Below are 16,784 nucleotides of genomic sequence, written 5' to 3'. Positions count from 1 at the left end.
GGCTGAGATGGAGCCATGGACAGAGTACTTGGGCTGTTGAGTAAAAATTCAGTTCAGAAAGTATATGTCAACACATTCTCTTCCCTGGCAGAGGAGACATTGATCATTGATGATCCTGAGCTCTATAAATGAAATATTTTCAGAGAAAATGGGCTGGGGGGAACTCTACTCCCACATAATAAATTCCTGTTTTTCTCTATGTTAGAATCAGAGATTAGATGTTTTTATGAAGCAAAGAGAAGTTTGGCACATCAGCGTAGCAGATCTTTCTACAGAATTTCATCTCCCACAGAGTAGATGGCTATGAAGATGAAAATTTATATCTATCTTGGAGGACTATTATTGACTATGGCAGGAAGATTGTAAAAGAATTCCTCAGAAAGGATCTTATTCCCTGGTCTAATTGAGAAAAATACTTGGAAAACATAGGGATATTGTAACTTATTTTAAAGAAAAGAGCCCTACTAAAATCTGAGGTGCAGCCTAGCTTTAAAGACATCACATAACTACGTCACCACACTGGCCACTGCAGGAGACACACTCAGACATGAGCAAAAATTCTTAAGCACATTTTTTTTCTAAATGGCAAATAGTGTTTAAATCTCTGAACTGACATAATATTTTTGAATCAGTAGTACTCAGGTGGGCATGGAATTTCATATCCTCAGCGGTATCTGATCCAAGCATCATTTCCTTTAGCGTATGACCTGTGTTACAGCTATATCTTAAAAAGTATTCAAAGTAAAGCCCCTTTGAGAAATCACCTCCTGTACGGCTATATGCTTAATCTTCTGAAATCCCAAATCAAACAATTTACAGCAACTCCACAAAGGTAGCACTACCTCTTAGGTGCTTCCTGAACAACTCTAACCTGACTGTGATCATGAGATGATACCATTGATCCATTGCAGCTGGATTCTGTTGCATAGTTCGTACCTTTTTTTCCTTTTTTGAGGAATTCTCACTAACCACCAGGCCATCTCTAGCTGCCCAGCCAAAAAACAATCAAAAAGTGAGTAATGACATGTGTGATCCAAGCTCACTATTACTTCCACAAGGTGAGTCTCAATTATCCCAGTGACACTACTTTCCAAAATATCTGACAAGTTTGCACCACAGCCACCTGGACCACTTATATATGTATGCTGTGACTCCACTCAAAAAAAATTTAAGTATACTTGTGTGAAATAAATGTGCATATATATTTTAAATATATAAAAATTTAAAAAAGTAGGTATTATGGGAGAAGAATTGAGTTATAGGATGTGATTGTTTTACTGCTTAGATACATAGCAATATAAATAACAACAACAAAAATCAAAGAAAAGTCTGTGAGCTGCCTCTACTCAAGTACTTCTACCCAGAACACCTGTACTGTGTGGGGCAGCACAGTACTCAGGGTACGTGTTCATGGACTGATTCACCCAAACACCGACACTTAGTAGCACAACGCATGCCTGTGTATACAACAGATTATAAACAAAGGATTAGATGCACAGGCTGAAGTGCTCCAGCTCTTTTGCATGGAGGGTGCAACTTGTTTTGGAAGTAATGAACATTTATTGTAGTAAAAGATGCTTGTTGCCTTTAGGTGGCCCATTGACCTCGGTAAATGTTTTTGACAGTAGCAGCCTTTCTGTTTAGAGACTGGTTTTGGCAGTGGAGATTTGCAGCATTGCAGAGGAGCCAAAATAGAGGTCATGGGCAAATTAAAGTAGCAACCTTCTGCTGTGGACCTTTCTGACTGGTTTCCACAGGACCACTGGATGTTATTGTGGCACAGAACATTTGGACTGCTCTACAGAAGTTAAGAGAAATATATGAAAGGGAAATGAGCCTAAAAAAAACCAGTATACTGCCAAAAGCATGCTATAAGGCTCTAGGGGAGCACATTTAAAATTATTAGTAATGTAACCAAAATAATTTTGTTGAGGAAGAAGAGCAAAATTAAGTAAAACAGTAAACTAAATCTTCAATAATGGTATTAATAAAGCTTTGCAGTTTAAGCTCTGAATGCATAACTGAAAATATGGAGATTGAAGTATCAACTGCATTTTACATAAATTATATTTTAAAGTAAGCAGCTTCAATGAAATATCAATATAATACATATTAGTTTATTAGTAAGAAGAGCTACCACATCCATGTAAAATCATTTATTAGTATATATTGAATGTAGAAAACCAACTTAATCCTTCCTCTCCTGAGGCATAAACTCCTATAATAGTTTAAAATCATCTCTGACAACTGCCTCTACAAAGCCTGGGTTTATTGGTCTTTGCTGTGCAATGAAACATCAAAATACTTCTTGAAGGTAAGGAAGAAAGAAATGTGTTTGAATGAGGAATTTGTTATTTGCAGAAAAATGATTATGAAAAAAAAAGTACTGATTTTTTCCATTATGTGCATGCGCCGAAATATTATAGAGAACGTGAAGGGGGGGGGGGGTAAGTAACTTTAGTAAATAAAATAATTATTAAAAAGTAACTATACAATGCATAAATGCACACATACATATTTTATATTTCTATTTTCCTACATATATAATTCATGTATATATACATAAAGCTGTCTTTTCCTATTAAATATACCACAAGCCATACCAGAAGCTACTATAGTAAAGTATGAATGAATGATCAATTACGCTAACAGCCTTTATATACAACTACAAAGGAAAAATGGATATAGTGTTCATCAGGACGCTATCCAGAAGACCAACATTCACATTTCATTCTGCCAATACAGTATCAAACTAAAGTGAACCATTTAAAAGGACTCTGAAATATATTACACAATAAAGCTATAGATATGAACTTTAACTCTCAGCAGTTCTTCCTTTCACCTCTTTGAAGGAGCAAATAAAGAAGATTTACAATCAAAGGAGCTTAATCTAACATAAACTGATATTAATCTCCATAGAATAAATAGAACATTACACCCATAAAGTGTGATTATGTTTCTTTTACTCATGGAAGAGACTTTCATATTTCATATAATTTTATGGTTTTGCCCTTCATGGGTGAAATACTCTATATTTCTCTCAACAAGTGATGTGGTATATAAAAAAAAAAGATCTAAAAAAAGCAAAAATAATCTATGTCCATTAAATTTTCAGACAAATTATGAAATACAGAATTTAATATTTTCTGCAGTAACTTTCAAGAGTAATTAGAAATTTAATATATTGTTTTATTTTGCTGATTCATGCTAATTTAAGATTTAAAATTAAGGGGGGGGGAAGACTCATTTAGATGGTTAATCAGTGAATTTGGTGAAAAAGGACTGCCAGCCAATGCCACATTTCAGCAGCCTTCCAAACCAAAAGATTCACATTATTTCAAGACATTTTTTTTGTGCTTTCCCCTCATTCTTTTCTTTCACTGCACTGTTTCTCTAGTGCAGTTGTTATCCTTTGTTAATAAATCACAGAAATATAAAATACATTTAGAGTCACCAAGACACGTCAGCATTATGTAGTGTATTAGTCTCAAATATCATCAAGAAATTTAATAAATTGCTAAAGGACTTTTCCCTTCATTATGTAACACTTCCAATGCCTTTTCCAAAGAGGCAAATATATTTGAAGTGGTAGGTGTAGAAAAGTCATAACTCTCCTTATTGAAAGCCCTATTAACATGAAATTTTCTTGAAGACTGGATAAGGATTTTTAGATTTCCAGGCCAAAGAAGCATCATAATTGTTCTGTAATTGTACTGTATAAAGAATACAAAGCCCCTGAGTCCCCTCAACCTGGTATTTAGAATTTTGACTGAAGAGATTCAAGACATGTAAGGAAAGAAATATAATTTTGAAACTGTAGAGTGTTTCCCTAAAAATCACAAAAAATTATTGAAAGCATAGAAAACCAATTATGATATAGAACACAATTGGGCCACATATGCAGATGAAATTCAGATTTAAAAATTAAAATAGATGATGTAACTACTTTTTAATGTATAATTTTTAGTGCGGGTTTTGGAGTACACAGCAGAGTTTCCATAATTTTGCTTCTTATTGACAAAATGTAGCCCCCCCCCCCCTTGAATCCCAATAAATAAATTAAAAATCTCAAAATCTTCCACACCAAATGCTTCATTCAGTACCAGGAAAATTTACTGGAATATTTTTATTAATATTCAATTTAAAAAAGCTCATTAGATGAATTCCTTTGAATTCAGATGTCTCTTCTCAAAAGTAATAATTAGGTTTAATATTTTAGTATCTATGAAATCCACAGCATAACATACCGTCTAGCACTCTCTCCTCTCTTTCTGTGATTTATTACAACTGAACACAAGGACCCTGAATATTTCTCTACTGCCATAAACAGATTGCTCATTTCTGCGATGTCACTCACTCCACAGCATGCCATATCGACTGCGTCTGCAGAGACAGACTGGCAGAGTGCTTGAGAAAGCTGCTTGTCACTTGCTATAATGGACAATGACATTATTGCCTAAAGGAAAACCCTAATATTTTTTACTTCCTTTATTTTTTGTTATTATTTTTCTTCATCAGCTTTGGTCCCACTTCACTATACACTTACATCTGGAAATAAACTTCTGAAGTTAACTTTGCAACTGGTACATATACCTTGTCAAAAGATGACAGAATTGCTTCTCTTTTGAATTAAAATGACAAAAGCAAAATTTCAAGTCCATTTATCACAGATGAAAACCTGTTCTAGTTCTTTTGTTTAAAGTACAGTGAACTGGAGTTTCATAAAAAAGTTACCAGGATTAAGCACTCAAGAAGACAAATAGCTGTGAGGACCGATGTCGTTTTAGTCTAAGAAAACAACTGACTAATCAGATTTAAGAAAATATGATATAAAATGTAGGGAATCAAAACACAAACACAATATGAATTATGTGTGATGCTTCTTAGGAAACAAATGCAGCTGTAAAAAGACGTATCCCTGAAAGGAGAACATTACAGAACTGTCTCAGAATAAGGAGGCCTCCAAAGAACTGAGTCTCCAAAAAAAGACATACATTCTTCAGGAGGCTTGGGAAGTATATTCCAGGTGCCACCTTCTGAAACTTCTGCAGTGAACACTACTACATAAGTGCCAGCTTTGATTCCAGTAAGATTTTCTAAAAGCAGAAGTAGTAACAAAATATTTTTTGGAGTGCTAGGCTACAGCACCATACATAATGAAGAATGCAATTTAAGATTTTCTTTTTTTTTTTTTTCCCTCTAAAAAAGACTAGAAAAAAAAGAAATCTTTCAGAACCTGTTAGTGTCACCCAAACTTTCATCCTACAACTTCCCTCTGCACTTAAGCAACTCCAGAACTTATTTCTAGTTATTATGAACTGAGCAGAAATTGGAATTAAGCACTTTACCAGGTACAGTGAAAAAGCTCTCACCTACTGGATTTGATACATACAGGAAGTGAGAAGTTCAAAATTTTAAAGGCACCTACTTGAAGGAAGGAAAAGTCCGGATCTGCTGTATATCAAGCAAGTACATAGGCCACCTTCAGACATCAAGCTGAGCATCTATTTTTACTTTGAGGAACAGTGTATGTTGAAATCAAAGTACGACAAGCACAATTGCACTCACATGCACTTTCAAATGACTCAAAGGACGAACACAGAAAGAAGAAAAACAAGAATGAAATAATGGAAAACAGTTCTGTTCACCAAGGGATTAAATGACTCATCTGTTGTTTTGAAGAGCATCCACTCCAGTGGTACTGGGGAATCTCCTTTGCCTGCAGGCCAATAACAAGTGACTGCCTTCTCAGGAAAAATGAATATACCAAATAACTCTACAACGATGACAAAGTTTCTGGGTGATTCAGAGAGCGGAAGACACAAAACTACATTCCACAATTCAAAACAAACATTTTAAACACCAAAAAAACCCAACTTGGATTGCGCACTGCAGTATAGACCTGCTTGTCCCAGTAGAAGTCAGACAACTATTTGCTTCCAGGTGAGGTGAAAACTGTTTAATGCATCACTAAGTAAAAATCAATTTTATTCCAGCCCCAAATATAAAATCCATTTCACTAAGATAACTTGATTTTCATGTTACCAGAAAATATTCTAATTGAGATTTATAAGGCTTCTGCATTTTCTGAGAACCCAGCCATGGTGGACGTGATCTGATCCTGACACACGGTGTTTTGTCTCTTACAGAGATTAATATTTGATCTTACAAAGCTAAGCATGCCAAAATCTAGCATTAGTTTATCATTCTTATTTTAACAAAAACAAAACATGAAGCCAGGCAAACACACCAAAGGATGCCAGTATAGAGAAGGAAACCACTCATTGCAAATTTGTACCCAGAACAGCAGATTCAGGTACTGAGGCTCTCGGGAGCTCTGATACAACCCACTAAAATGCAGCCAACCACTCCCACTGCGTGAAACACAACTGGAGTGACTGTTCTGAGATTTTGGCACACAGCTATACATACGGGGATGATAAATCTGGTTCTTCGGTATCTGCTGCAATTCCTACTATAGCTCATGCTGCTAGTCCTCATCCTAACCTAAATGCCCATCCCTTCCTCCTGCAATAAACACTGGATATGTTTTGAATATTGTTTTCTCTCACTTGAAATGCTCACAGAAAGATTTGCCAGAAAGAATGCACCTCTGATCCTAAATGACCATAATTTTTCATAGAATTTCTTAAAGCACACACAAAAGAAGGATTTTTAAACTTCTGAAGTATCCATATTTCTTAATATCACCCTACTTATTACAAATTGGAGATTCCGCAATTCATAATAGTAAGCAGATACGTTATAAAAGTGACGAAAGTGCACCATTCCAGCCAGTCATAAAATCCACCAGTTGGCAGCTCCACCCCAAGAGCTGAACAAGAGACAATTGAAGGAATTGTTCTGAGAGCATAAAGAAGATGTACAGTCAGAGAAAGCACCTGATTAGTTAGTGGTTGGTATTATGTATTTGAAACAGGCTTTAAAAAAATAGTTATGACAGCAGCAGTTGCATAACATTACCTATGACAAAAATACTAATAGCTAGCCTTTGTCATCTGTATCGATTTCACGTTTCCCTGGTTTTTGATTATGAGACAAAACCGCATTTCTTACCAGAACTCCTGCTGCAGATTCTTGATACAAATAGTTTTTCCGAGAAATGCATGAGTACTGTTGTAAATTCTTAACTATAATTTCATTTAAAACCAGGTTTAGAAATCAAGAGTTTCTTGGCTCTCAATTCTGGATATGCTCAAATCATATATACTAAAAACTAAGAAATATTGAACATTGTCAAATTTTATGCATGATAGAATATGGTCTAAAGAAAAAGTGAATAATGCTTTCATAAACTAAAGATACTTCATATCCCATCATGAAATGCCTAAAATGTCCTGGCTACCTACTCAGCTAAAAGAATATATTCACCTAAGATTTGAAAACACTGAAAGCTCCTTTATCACTTACAGTTTGGAAAAAGAGCCAGGCTTTAGCTTATTGAGTGTTTTACTGGTCAGGGTAATACAGGAATAGACTTTCTTTAACTGTGGAGACTGCATTTCTTCAGTATAAGAAGAAAGATCATCCACATTTGCTGCCTGTGAAATTTTCTAATGAGATCTGTACTGCTTCAAAGCAGGTGGAAAAAAAAAAAAAAAGTCACACACTTCTCAGTTTGTGTGATGGCTAAAAGTCTTCAAGGCATGAGCTAAAAAGCATTGACTAAAGCAACACAGATGCCAAAGTTTCTAGAAGACTGTTAGGAATCTGTCACTACTCTGATATTACATATCTGATTACATTTCTACTCTTAAAGAAAAGGTCACTGAACCAGTAGATACAACGAAACCTTCCAGAATAAAAAGAATGAAATTAAATAGGGGTTCTTTTTTTCACTATTAGTAACGTGGCCTGGAGCACTACAGTTGCTGTAATATTCTGCTTATTTTTTCAAAAGAACTTGTATTTCTAGAACTTTTCTATTCTAGGATGTACAACAGTATCATGGTAGATCAAGCATTAATTACAGATCTAATCATAGCTTTTGTGCTTTATTATGCATAGTTTTAAATAAGTTCCTTACAGAACAATACTTTTAAAATAGTTGATCTTGATATATTGGGAAAATTCTAAGAAAGCTTGTTATTTTCATGTTTCTGATTCAAGCAGTAAAATGTGCATTTCATCTTTTACTCTGAAACGCACCCCTGTGAAGGAACAGCTTTAAACTATACTTTTGAATGGTTGTTAAAAAACATGTTCTTGTCAAATAAACCTATTTGCTGGTTTGGCTAGGCAGCCAGGATAAACAGTGTTGTACCATGTGTTCAGAAATATGAAAAATGTAATACTAGATAGGAGAAATGTAAATACACGTTTATCAAAGCAGGTTCAAACAAGTTTTGTTATCAAGCACATTCAAATTTGTCTTTAAACACAATTATTGTCTCTGTCAGCAATCCTAGCAAACATGGCCTGGGTTATTACTGTTACCAATATAATTTGCCACTGTTTTAATATACCACATTCCTATCCAGTAAAAAAACCAAACACCACAAAACAACAAACAAACAAACAAACAAACCCTTATTTTAAAAAGTTTTGTTAGGCTACAAACTGTTGAAACCAAATTTTCAGATAAAGTCTTGAACACTATCAACCACTTCGGAGAGGACATATTGATGCTGTCTTCAGGTATGACTAACTCTGTCCACTATTGTGGAAAAAAAAAATTAATTATTGCTACATTTTCCTATCAGAAATATCCTGCAGCTTGTTTAGACTAGTGATCCTGTAAAAACAACATCCAATTGAATAACTACTGAAAGTTTTAATGGTGTCTAGACTGGAAACTTTTCATTCTAAATTTCTCAGTCTTGTTTTTTTAAAGGACACACTAAGTATTCTTCCTACTTTTATTTACAACACATTCCACCTACTAGTCCAGTGACAAACAACCCAACAGTTTCTGCTTTGGATCATTTACACGGACTGACCATTTGCTAGCTCTGATGTCAGTGAGGATGCTATGCTTGCAGCAGTTACAAATTCGGAGTATTGCTGTGATATTATGCATGATTGGTTTGGTTCTGTAGTAAGAAAATAAATGGACTTCTAACACCTATGAAAACCAGTCGTTTAATTCAGAACCAACTCAAGCTTCTTTCGCCTCCTCTCCCTTCCCTTTTCCTCTCAGGTTGTGCTTTGCAAGGTGTGAATCTACTGTGTGCTATTCTTTCTGCTTCTATTTTTTTCTTAGAACCACAATATGAGAGCTCCAGCTCCTAGACATGCTACCTATGTGCACAGACACCTTAACACCAGTTGTAGAAGAGTATTATAGAACCTTACATCAAGTTTCTAAAATATATTTTGATAAACACTCTATTTCTCATCATAACCATCAAACCTTAGCCTGATTTTATGTGCCTTTGGAGGGTGCCCTATCCTTAAGTTTTGTACCTTGGTTGGATTACTGCAATGCGCTACTCACAGCATTTCCTGATTCCTTTAGATATTTCTGCAACTAGGCTCCTCAGGTGGATTATTAATGTTATGCTGCAGACAGCTGTAAGCCCCTAATGATCTGAGTGCCAGCTGAAAGCCTTGGTTATATGATTAGACTGGGGGTCAGTCAAAGGCAGCGGTAGAATAGCTGCCAGCTATCCTACCACCTTTCTCTCTATATGGGGGCTTCCCATTAGTTTACTGTTCAGGCAGAGAGATCTCTTCTTACATCAGGATCACGGTGAGTTTGCGTTTACCCAGAATAAACCATATCAGATAGACCATCACACCAGGAGAGCTAATGCAATATATCTCTAGAGATGGCTTCACCACCAAAGAGCCTATAGTTCACCTTTTCTAAGCCTGCATTAGGGCACAAAGCAGAAATAAACTGCTTTTAGTCTACCTCTGCTATTTGTCACAGGACCCCTCTGTTCTATTGTACTTGGACAGACTTTGCTTTCTTCTGTAGGAGTTTGTCATCTAAAAGTTTGCATGAGCGTCATCATTTTTTAGAACTTGCTGGCTTCTCAGAAAAAAAACCCAACAAAACCAACAACCAAACACCAAAGCCCCCAAACACTACTAGACCGATCTTTAGGCAACCAGCATTTTATTGCTCTCTTTGTGGTGAATTGAGGAGAAATGGGATGCTTTGCATCAGCTACTAAACCGCTCTCCATTAGCCAGTGTATTGGGTACAGAAGACTTCAGGATCTGCTCATTTCTGTCGCCTTTTTGGTGACAGCAATTAACAAAAGTTGGTCTGCTCACAGCATTTAAGAGTCTGATTCTTCAGGTACAGTTGCTCAGAGCACAGTGATTAAAGTGAACAGAAAAGCTATGAACTTGTAAAATAAATGCATGGCAGTTCTAGAAATGCAGAAAGTCTGATGAACATACTTGTCTGTCACCATTCACATTTTGCATACGCTTCGTGGTTATTGGGGAATATCTTTCATGGCAAGATTTCAAAGCACCATAACTAATTCATGTGTATTCGAGTGTGTGACATTTTATAAGACAGCTGAACTTTTAAGAAGTCTTTCAGTGGAGTTTTGTTCAGATCCTAGAACAGTTGTCCTTTTGCAGTTGAAGCCAAGGCCTGCGTTGCTGCCACAACCACATCTCATGCATCACCTACTGCCTTTCACAACTAATCTCTCAATCATAAAAGCATTAGTGGTGATTTGGGGTGCTTTATTAAAAAGAAAAAGCTATTGAACAGAACCATCCTTTTTAATAATTCTTTAAAAGAATTTACAAAAAATTCACACACATAAATTACTAGTTTAAGTCAGTATAGCTGGTTTCTCTTAATCACTGTAATATACAGTACATGTCTAGCTAATCTCTATGAAGGAAGTGTGAAGACTGTACCACTGAATACATGAGAGATGCCAGCAGCTGCCTGTAGTTACAGGGCAATGGCCTGGATCCTCCACTGGTGCAAATGAGAGAACATAGTTTAAAGGCTTCCTTGCAGGCATTTCTTAAGATTAAGAAGCTGGTAAAGATGTTGGTTTGATGGAAAAGAATCAGCATGATTTCAGGCAGAAGACAGAAAAAGCAATTTACCTGAAGAAGGTGACAAAGAACTGCACCAGATCCATGATAGTGTTGTGCTGTGAGAAGGCAATCTGCAAATAAAATAGAAGTAAATTACAACATTTTCAGAGTCAACAGGTCTGTTTAGGCTGGGGCTTTACGGCTCCACGGGTGATTAGTTTCAAGTGTAATTTCAGTCTAGTGCACACACACCTGCATTTACCATGAAGTGAGTGAGATGAGCAACTAAATCCCATGCTTTTGCCTGTGTCAAAATACAAATAATGGAATATAGGCTTTCTATTGAAGTAAAGTTAATAGAAATAGCCACATAAAACTTGCTTGATATAAACAATGAAAACAACATGCAAAATATTAAGAAATCATATCGATATAAATTGTCTTCTTTATAGTCAACTGGTTTAACTATTAGCATTTTTCCATTTTAATTACAACAATGAAACAAGGTTTTAGAAATGACAAAAAAAATCTTGTGCTTAAAATTAATACATTTTAAATATTTTAATTATATCATATTAAAATTAATGCATATGTTAATTTTTAAAAAACAGATAAATCTGCTGCATAATAAAACAAGCTGTTTCAAAGCAAATTACTTTAAAGACAAAGTAACAAACATTCTTTTAGGCTACATTTTTACAGCCTCACTAGAACATGCATCAGTTCAACTATTTACCGTAATTTTTCACAAAGATTTAATAATTATCTCTAAGACAGCATAGACACATAGGTACACACTCACACTTGCATGCAATAGAGCCTATAATTATTATTATAATTACTTTTTGCTAATGTTAAGAACTGTACTTAATATTTAAGTTATATCTAAAAATATCCTTAAGTGCCTGTCTTGTTCAGTGTTTCATTGTTTATAATTATCAAACCGAAGATATACAGAATATTTTGAATTGCACGAAGTGTTTATCTAACTATATTCCAAGCCTGTTCAAATAATTGTTGTTTTTAGAGATCTTTGTGCACTGAGGATCTGATCTTCACTAGTAACTATGCCAAATTACTCTGATTCCCATTCATAGGTGACTTGTGAACTTTTGAAATGATAACTCATGACACTCAAGAATTTTTTTTATTTTATTTTAAGGCAAAGCTATAATGCAAACTTTAGTATTATAATGGTGTTACTGTCCATTGTGCCAGCTAAACGCAGCTAACCATAGGTTGGATTACTTAAAGTCTAAGGAAGGAACAGCATATAAACTGCATCATTCCAAGAATAAGCATAGAGGGCACCACCATGCACACACACCTCTAAAATGTAATTTCTTCTTTGTCTTCACTAATAATGCACAATTGTAAACAATGCAAACAAGTCTAGGAGCTCTGGAATTCAGTACAGAAAGCAGATATTTCAAATTTCTCAGCCCAAATTATCAGGAAAGACACCTGATAAATGAATCAGAATATCATTTAGTGTACTAAGCTCCTTGAGTGCTATCATCTATCTGCTCTCTAGAGAGGAAATCTAAATGTGCCTAGCTTAAGTAGACTGCTGTGTTTGGATCAGGGCAAAACCTACATTTTGGCCTGGGAGCCTGTGGAAAGACATGAAGCTGAAGACCACGTGGGAATGAAGCAGGAGAGAGAAAGAACTCTTTGACTCACTAAAGTTTAATATACAAATCTTTTCACATTTGTCTCATATAATCAGAAATTTTAAATTCTCAGAAACTTTACCTTAGGTTACTGTCATGATGAATACTGTATCAAAATGAAGAGATTGTATCAAGACTCCCTAATCAGGGAGTAAAAATAGGAAAAAGTTGAAGAGTTGAAGAAATTATAGAGTGGACATAATTGTCAAAGTATCTGTTAATGCCAATGGAGCCTTTATTTTACATAGAAAAGATAAAAGCTGAGAAAAGATCTGAAGATTACTTTGGCCCAATATAAAGTTCATCCCAAGCATAAACAACTCTTTAAGAATATCTTGTATGAAAAGGAAAAGCTCTCTATATTCAATCTTTATTTTAAATGCAGCGTGGATTCCCTTCAAAAAATATTTAGTATTCAAATTAACTGTTGGCTTTTCCAGAATGTTTTTTACAAATACCATACTTCAGGAGATGAACTAACACAAAGAGAAAAAAACATGCCAGTTTGAACAGAGTTCACCTTTTGTGACCTGTTAAAAAGCTACTTGTTGAAGGAGCATTTATATTCTGCATTACTTCAATCATTTTCATTCAAGGTGTCAGCATTCATTAACAGCAACTGTTAGTCTAGAAACAATTACAGTCAAGGGAAAGTCCTGCAGTCAAAAACCGCAATCTGATCAAAGTCATATCAGGAAAGTTTTACCTCAAATTTTTCTAAGAAATTGTAGTGCCTTTATTTCTCTTTTTCTACACACAGCAAATACAAAGTAAGCAGATTTACAACAATTTAATGATTTTATATGGCTGTTAGTGATTAAATTATTTGCATATCCCTAAGATCAAGATGGGATAGATCGTTTTTTGCACAGACACAAAATGAATGATTTTACATTTCCCACCTTCTATTAATTAAATCATCTACTTAAGACAATTGTGATGTTCTTTTGCTGGAGTTCATGTTTGCAAATCTATGGAAGAACTTCTGTCTGTAAAACTTATTTGTTTGGTTGTATGGGATATTCTTGAAAGTACTCATACTTTAGAGCAAAACCACAGTAAAATATAAAGCTCCATCCTAGAAGTAATTTCAAAATGTAATCAAACATTATCTTCTAATGATTACATTAGACTTCATGTTTAAAAGATGAACTACAGTATTTTTTGAAGAAACAGTACCATGCATCTTAGACTAATTTCAATACAGAATATTAGCAAAAAGAATACATACTTTAATTAAATGTAGATCATGAAGGAGCAAGTAAATGTCGTGAATCTAAGTCTGACACAAAGAACCATAATACAATTTAAAAGATTTATTTCCATGGGATTTTCATCTAGATATGAATGTTATTGTCTTTTTTCTTCTGCCTACATAGACAAGGGACATGACAAGGAAAATTCTTTCAACCCCAGGTTTTCACTTTGGACTTAAAGATACTAGAGATTAATAGCTCTTTTGTTAATTTGTATCATGCCTAAGTAGCCCTCAGTTTCACCAAAATGTCTAATAAGCCAATGGAACCACAAATATTATCTCTCTCTTCTCCTATAAATGAAGATCAAGATAAATATCATCTCCATCACTTCCTATAGAATAGAATCAACAAGTGCCATGTGGAAAATAATTTTCTATGTAAAGGATAGCCTCTATGAGTGAACACAAATATTTCCAGCATAAAACTACTTCTCTTGAAGAAAGAGGAGCAATAACACCTCTTCTTTACACAGCTTAACACTGAAAAATTAAAGTAGGATTACTTATAGTACTATAAAACATTACTTGAAATACAATTTCAGGTGCAAATGCCAATTCTTTCATCCACCAGCAATAGATTTCTAAAAGAGAAGTTAGGACTGACTGACATCAATATGGCAGCTAGAGATACAGCTATAGAAGGAGATGTATTTCAGTAACTGTTCATGATCTATGCTTCCCTGCAAAGGCAAGCTTAGAGACAGCTATCTGTCATAAATGTTATTGGACAGTTTTCCCACCTTTACAGAAACCACTAGAAAACTTCTCATGAACTGCAACAGTTCTTTTCCCTGTTTGCCTAGGGTTACAAGCTTTCAGTGACTTTATGATCCAATACTGTTACAGATAAATTGTTGTTTTGCAACATAAATAATGACAGGTTTTGCCAAAATCTACAAAATGGATGCTTATTTTTAAATACTCTGCTATTGACAGCAAAGAAAAATAAATCAATTAGAAAATTTAAGGTGAATCAGAAGTTATAATTTTCATAAGGACATCCCAAACTGTACCCCAAACAAAAAAAGAACCATATTCTGAGGGCTTCAAGATATGCAACAAAATCTTTAGTCTTATTTCATAACACTACTCAGTTTTTTTTCCTTATAAATTGGTTACAGTAGTGGAATATCCCTTGAATGCAGCCAATGCCATTTGATTTGTAGCTGATCTAAAGTTTTGTCATTTGCTGCTAAAAAACTACTAGCAGATGATTATTAGATTATGAAGCTATAATGAATTTGCTGAAACAAAAACATTACAGGACTTAGAAATTCCTAGCTTTGTACTCCAGTAGGGCAAAGTCTAATCTCAACATCTCGTTCACAGAAAAACCTAGAAGTTGTTTGAGCTTTCCCTTAGCTTTGTGAATTTAAAAATAAATAAATAAATAAAAATAAAATTGTGAGACACCTCCATCAAGAATAAAAGCTGTCCTATGATTAGATGATCTCTATCTTGAGCAATGTGACAAAAGATGAATTTTTGTGGGGTAGTTTGGGACATTCTAATGGTGGTGAAACTCCAGCTATGAGGATCTATAACAAGAAAGTGTTGTATGCAGCAATATTTTTTTCCACAAGATAAAAATGAGTCAAGTTCTTGAGCACGCAAGTTCTTTCTGATGCTCAGAACAGAGGACTTCAAACCAAAATAAAAGTTGGGAAGATTGCTCATTTTAGTATATTAGATCATATAATGTATCTTGTGTGGTTTTATTTGCAGAGTAGAGGGGATAGGTGAGGGGGGAAGAAGAGTTGGTAAGATAGGCAAGTTGTAACGAAAGAGAGACATGGATAGTTCATAACCTGTGAAACATGAAGAGATAAGCATGTGCAAGGAAACTATAACGTGACATAAAACCGATGCTTCTGCTAAAGCCAAGGTTTTTTGTATCCTAGACTCAAGGTTCATCTTGTGAAGGAGTTGTGAGGAGCAGGACCCAGAGGTAAGAACTGCAGTGACTCTTTTATGCAGAATGCTCTATAATTAAACTCCGAGCAATTGCTTTCAACTTGGATTTAGCTTTGAAGTCTGATGCTTCTGTATCAGACATGAAGAAGCACTTGTGTGTCTGAAAGTTTGACTAACTTTTCCAGGTGTCCAGCTGGCTTAATAAAAGATACAAACTTCTACATACAAAACCCATCTTGCCATCTTAACTTTAGGAATACCATTATCAGAGGTGCTTTTTCTATGAATTTTTCTGCTTGGAGTTTTATCTGGATGAACTAAAATATTCAAAAATTTAATTTTCATGTCCAACCTTATAGTCCACTATCCTATAGTACAGAATAAAAAGATTCCAAAGCAAAATGTGTTACGTATATGTTCCAGCTCACAGTCTTGAGATAGAAAGGTATATGAAGAAAAAGCTGATGGGTGATAAATGAGCTGTGGTGATTGCTCCAACAAGCATTACTGATAAGTCTATCTTTTTTCTCTGGCATGTTCAAGTCTTTGAAAAATACGGTTTTTAAAAAAAAAAAACAAACCCCTAAGAAAGTACTTAAGATCTTTACATCACATGACCTATTTGGAAGACAAGGCATTGTAACGGCTGACAAATCTTTTGTAGCAATTGGGGATTCAAAAGTCAGATATCCGGCAGAATATGCCGGAGAGCACTGCATACAAGGATGCATTGCAACCAACATTTCAATGTATGTTATTTCTTAATTTCTGATGATTTTGTTACATGCATGATGTAGGAAATACACTTTACACTGAATAATGTTGGATGGAAAGCTCTGTTGAAATAGGAACAACTTTTGAACACAGGGGTTTTTCCAACCTTCAGAAGTTAATGTCTGCAGGAACAGATTTTTTTCCACTGCTCTAGATGCTCCATTTCATGTTCACCTTGAATGTCA

General features: G+C 34.9%; 1 protein-coding gene across 1 annotated transcript in view; it reads right to left on the bottom strand.

Annotated features, from left to right (window-relative positions):
• The window catches only part of ATRNL1 (attractin like 1), a 537,457-nt gene that overhangs the window by 246,361 nt on the left and 274,312 nt on the right, over positions 1–16,784 (bottom strand). The window contains exon 25 of the mRNA XM_075026472.1: positions 11,050–11,111. Within this exon, the coding sequence (XP_074882573.1) occupies positions 11,050–11,111 (62 nt within the window). The remainder of the gene's footprint in view (positions 1–11,049; positions 11,112–16,784) is intronic.

This window comes from Buteo buteo, chromosome 4 (genome assembly GCF_964188355.1).
Source record: "Buteo buteo chromosome 4, bButBut1.hap1.1, whole genome shotgun sequence".
Lineage (NCBI taxonomy): Eukaryota > Metazoa > Chordata > Aves > Accipitriformes > Accipitridae > Buteo > Buteo buteo.
Note: the sequence above shows the minus strand (reverse complement) of the source record. Positions and strands in the feature narration are given on the sequence as shown.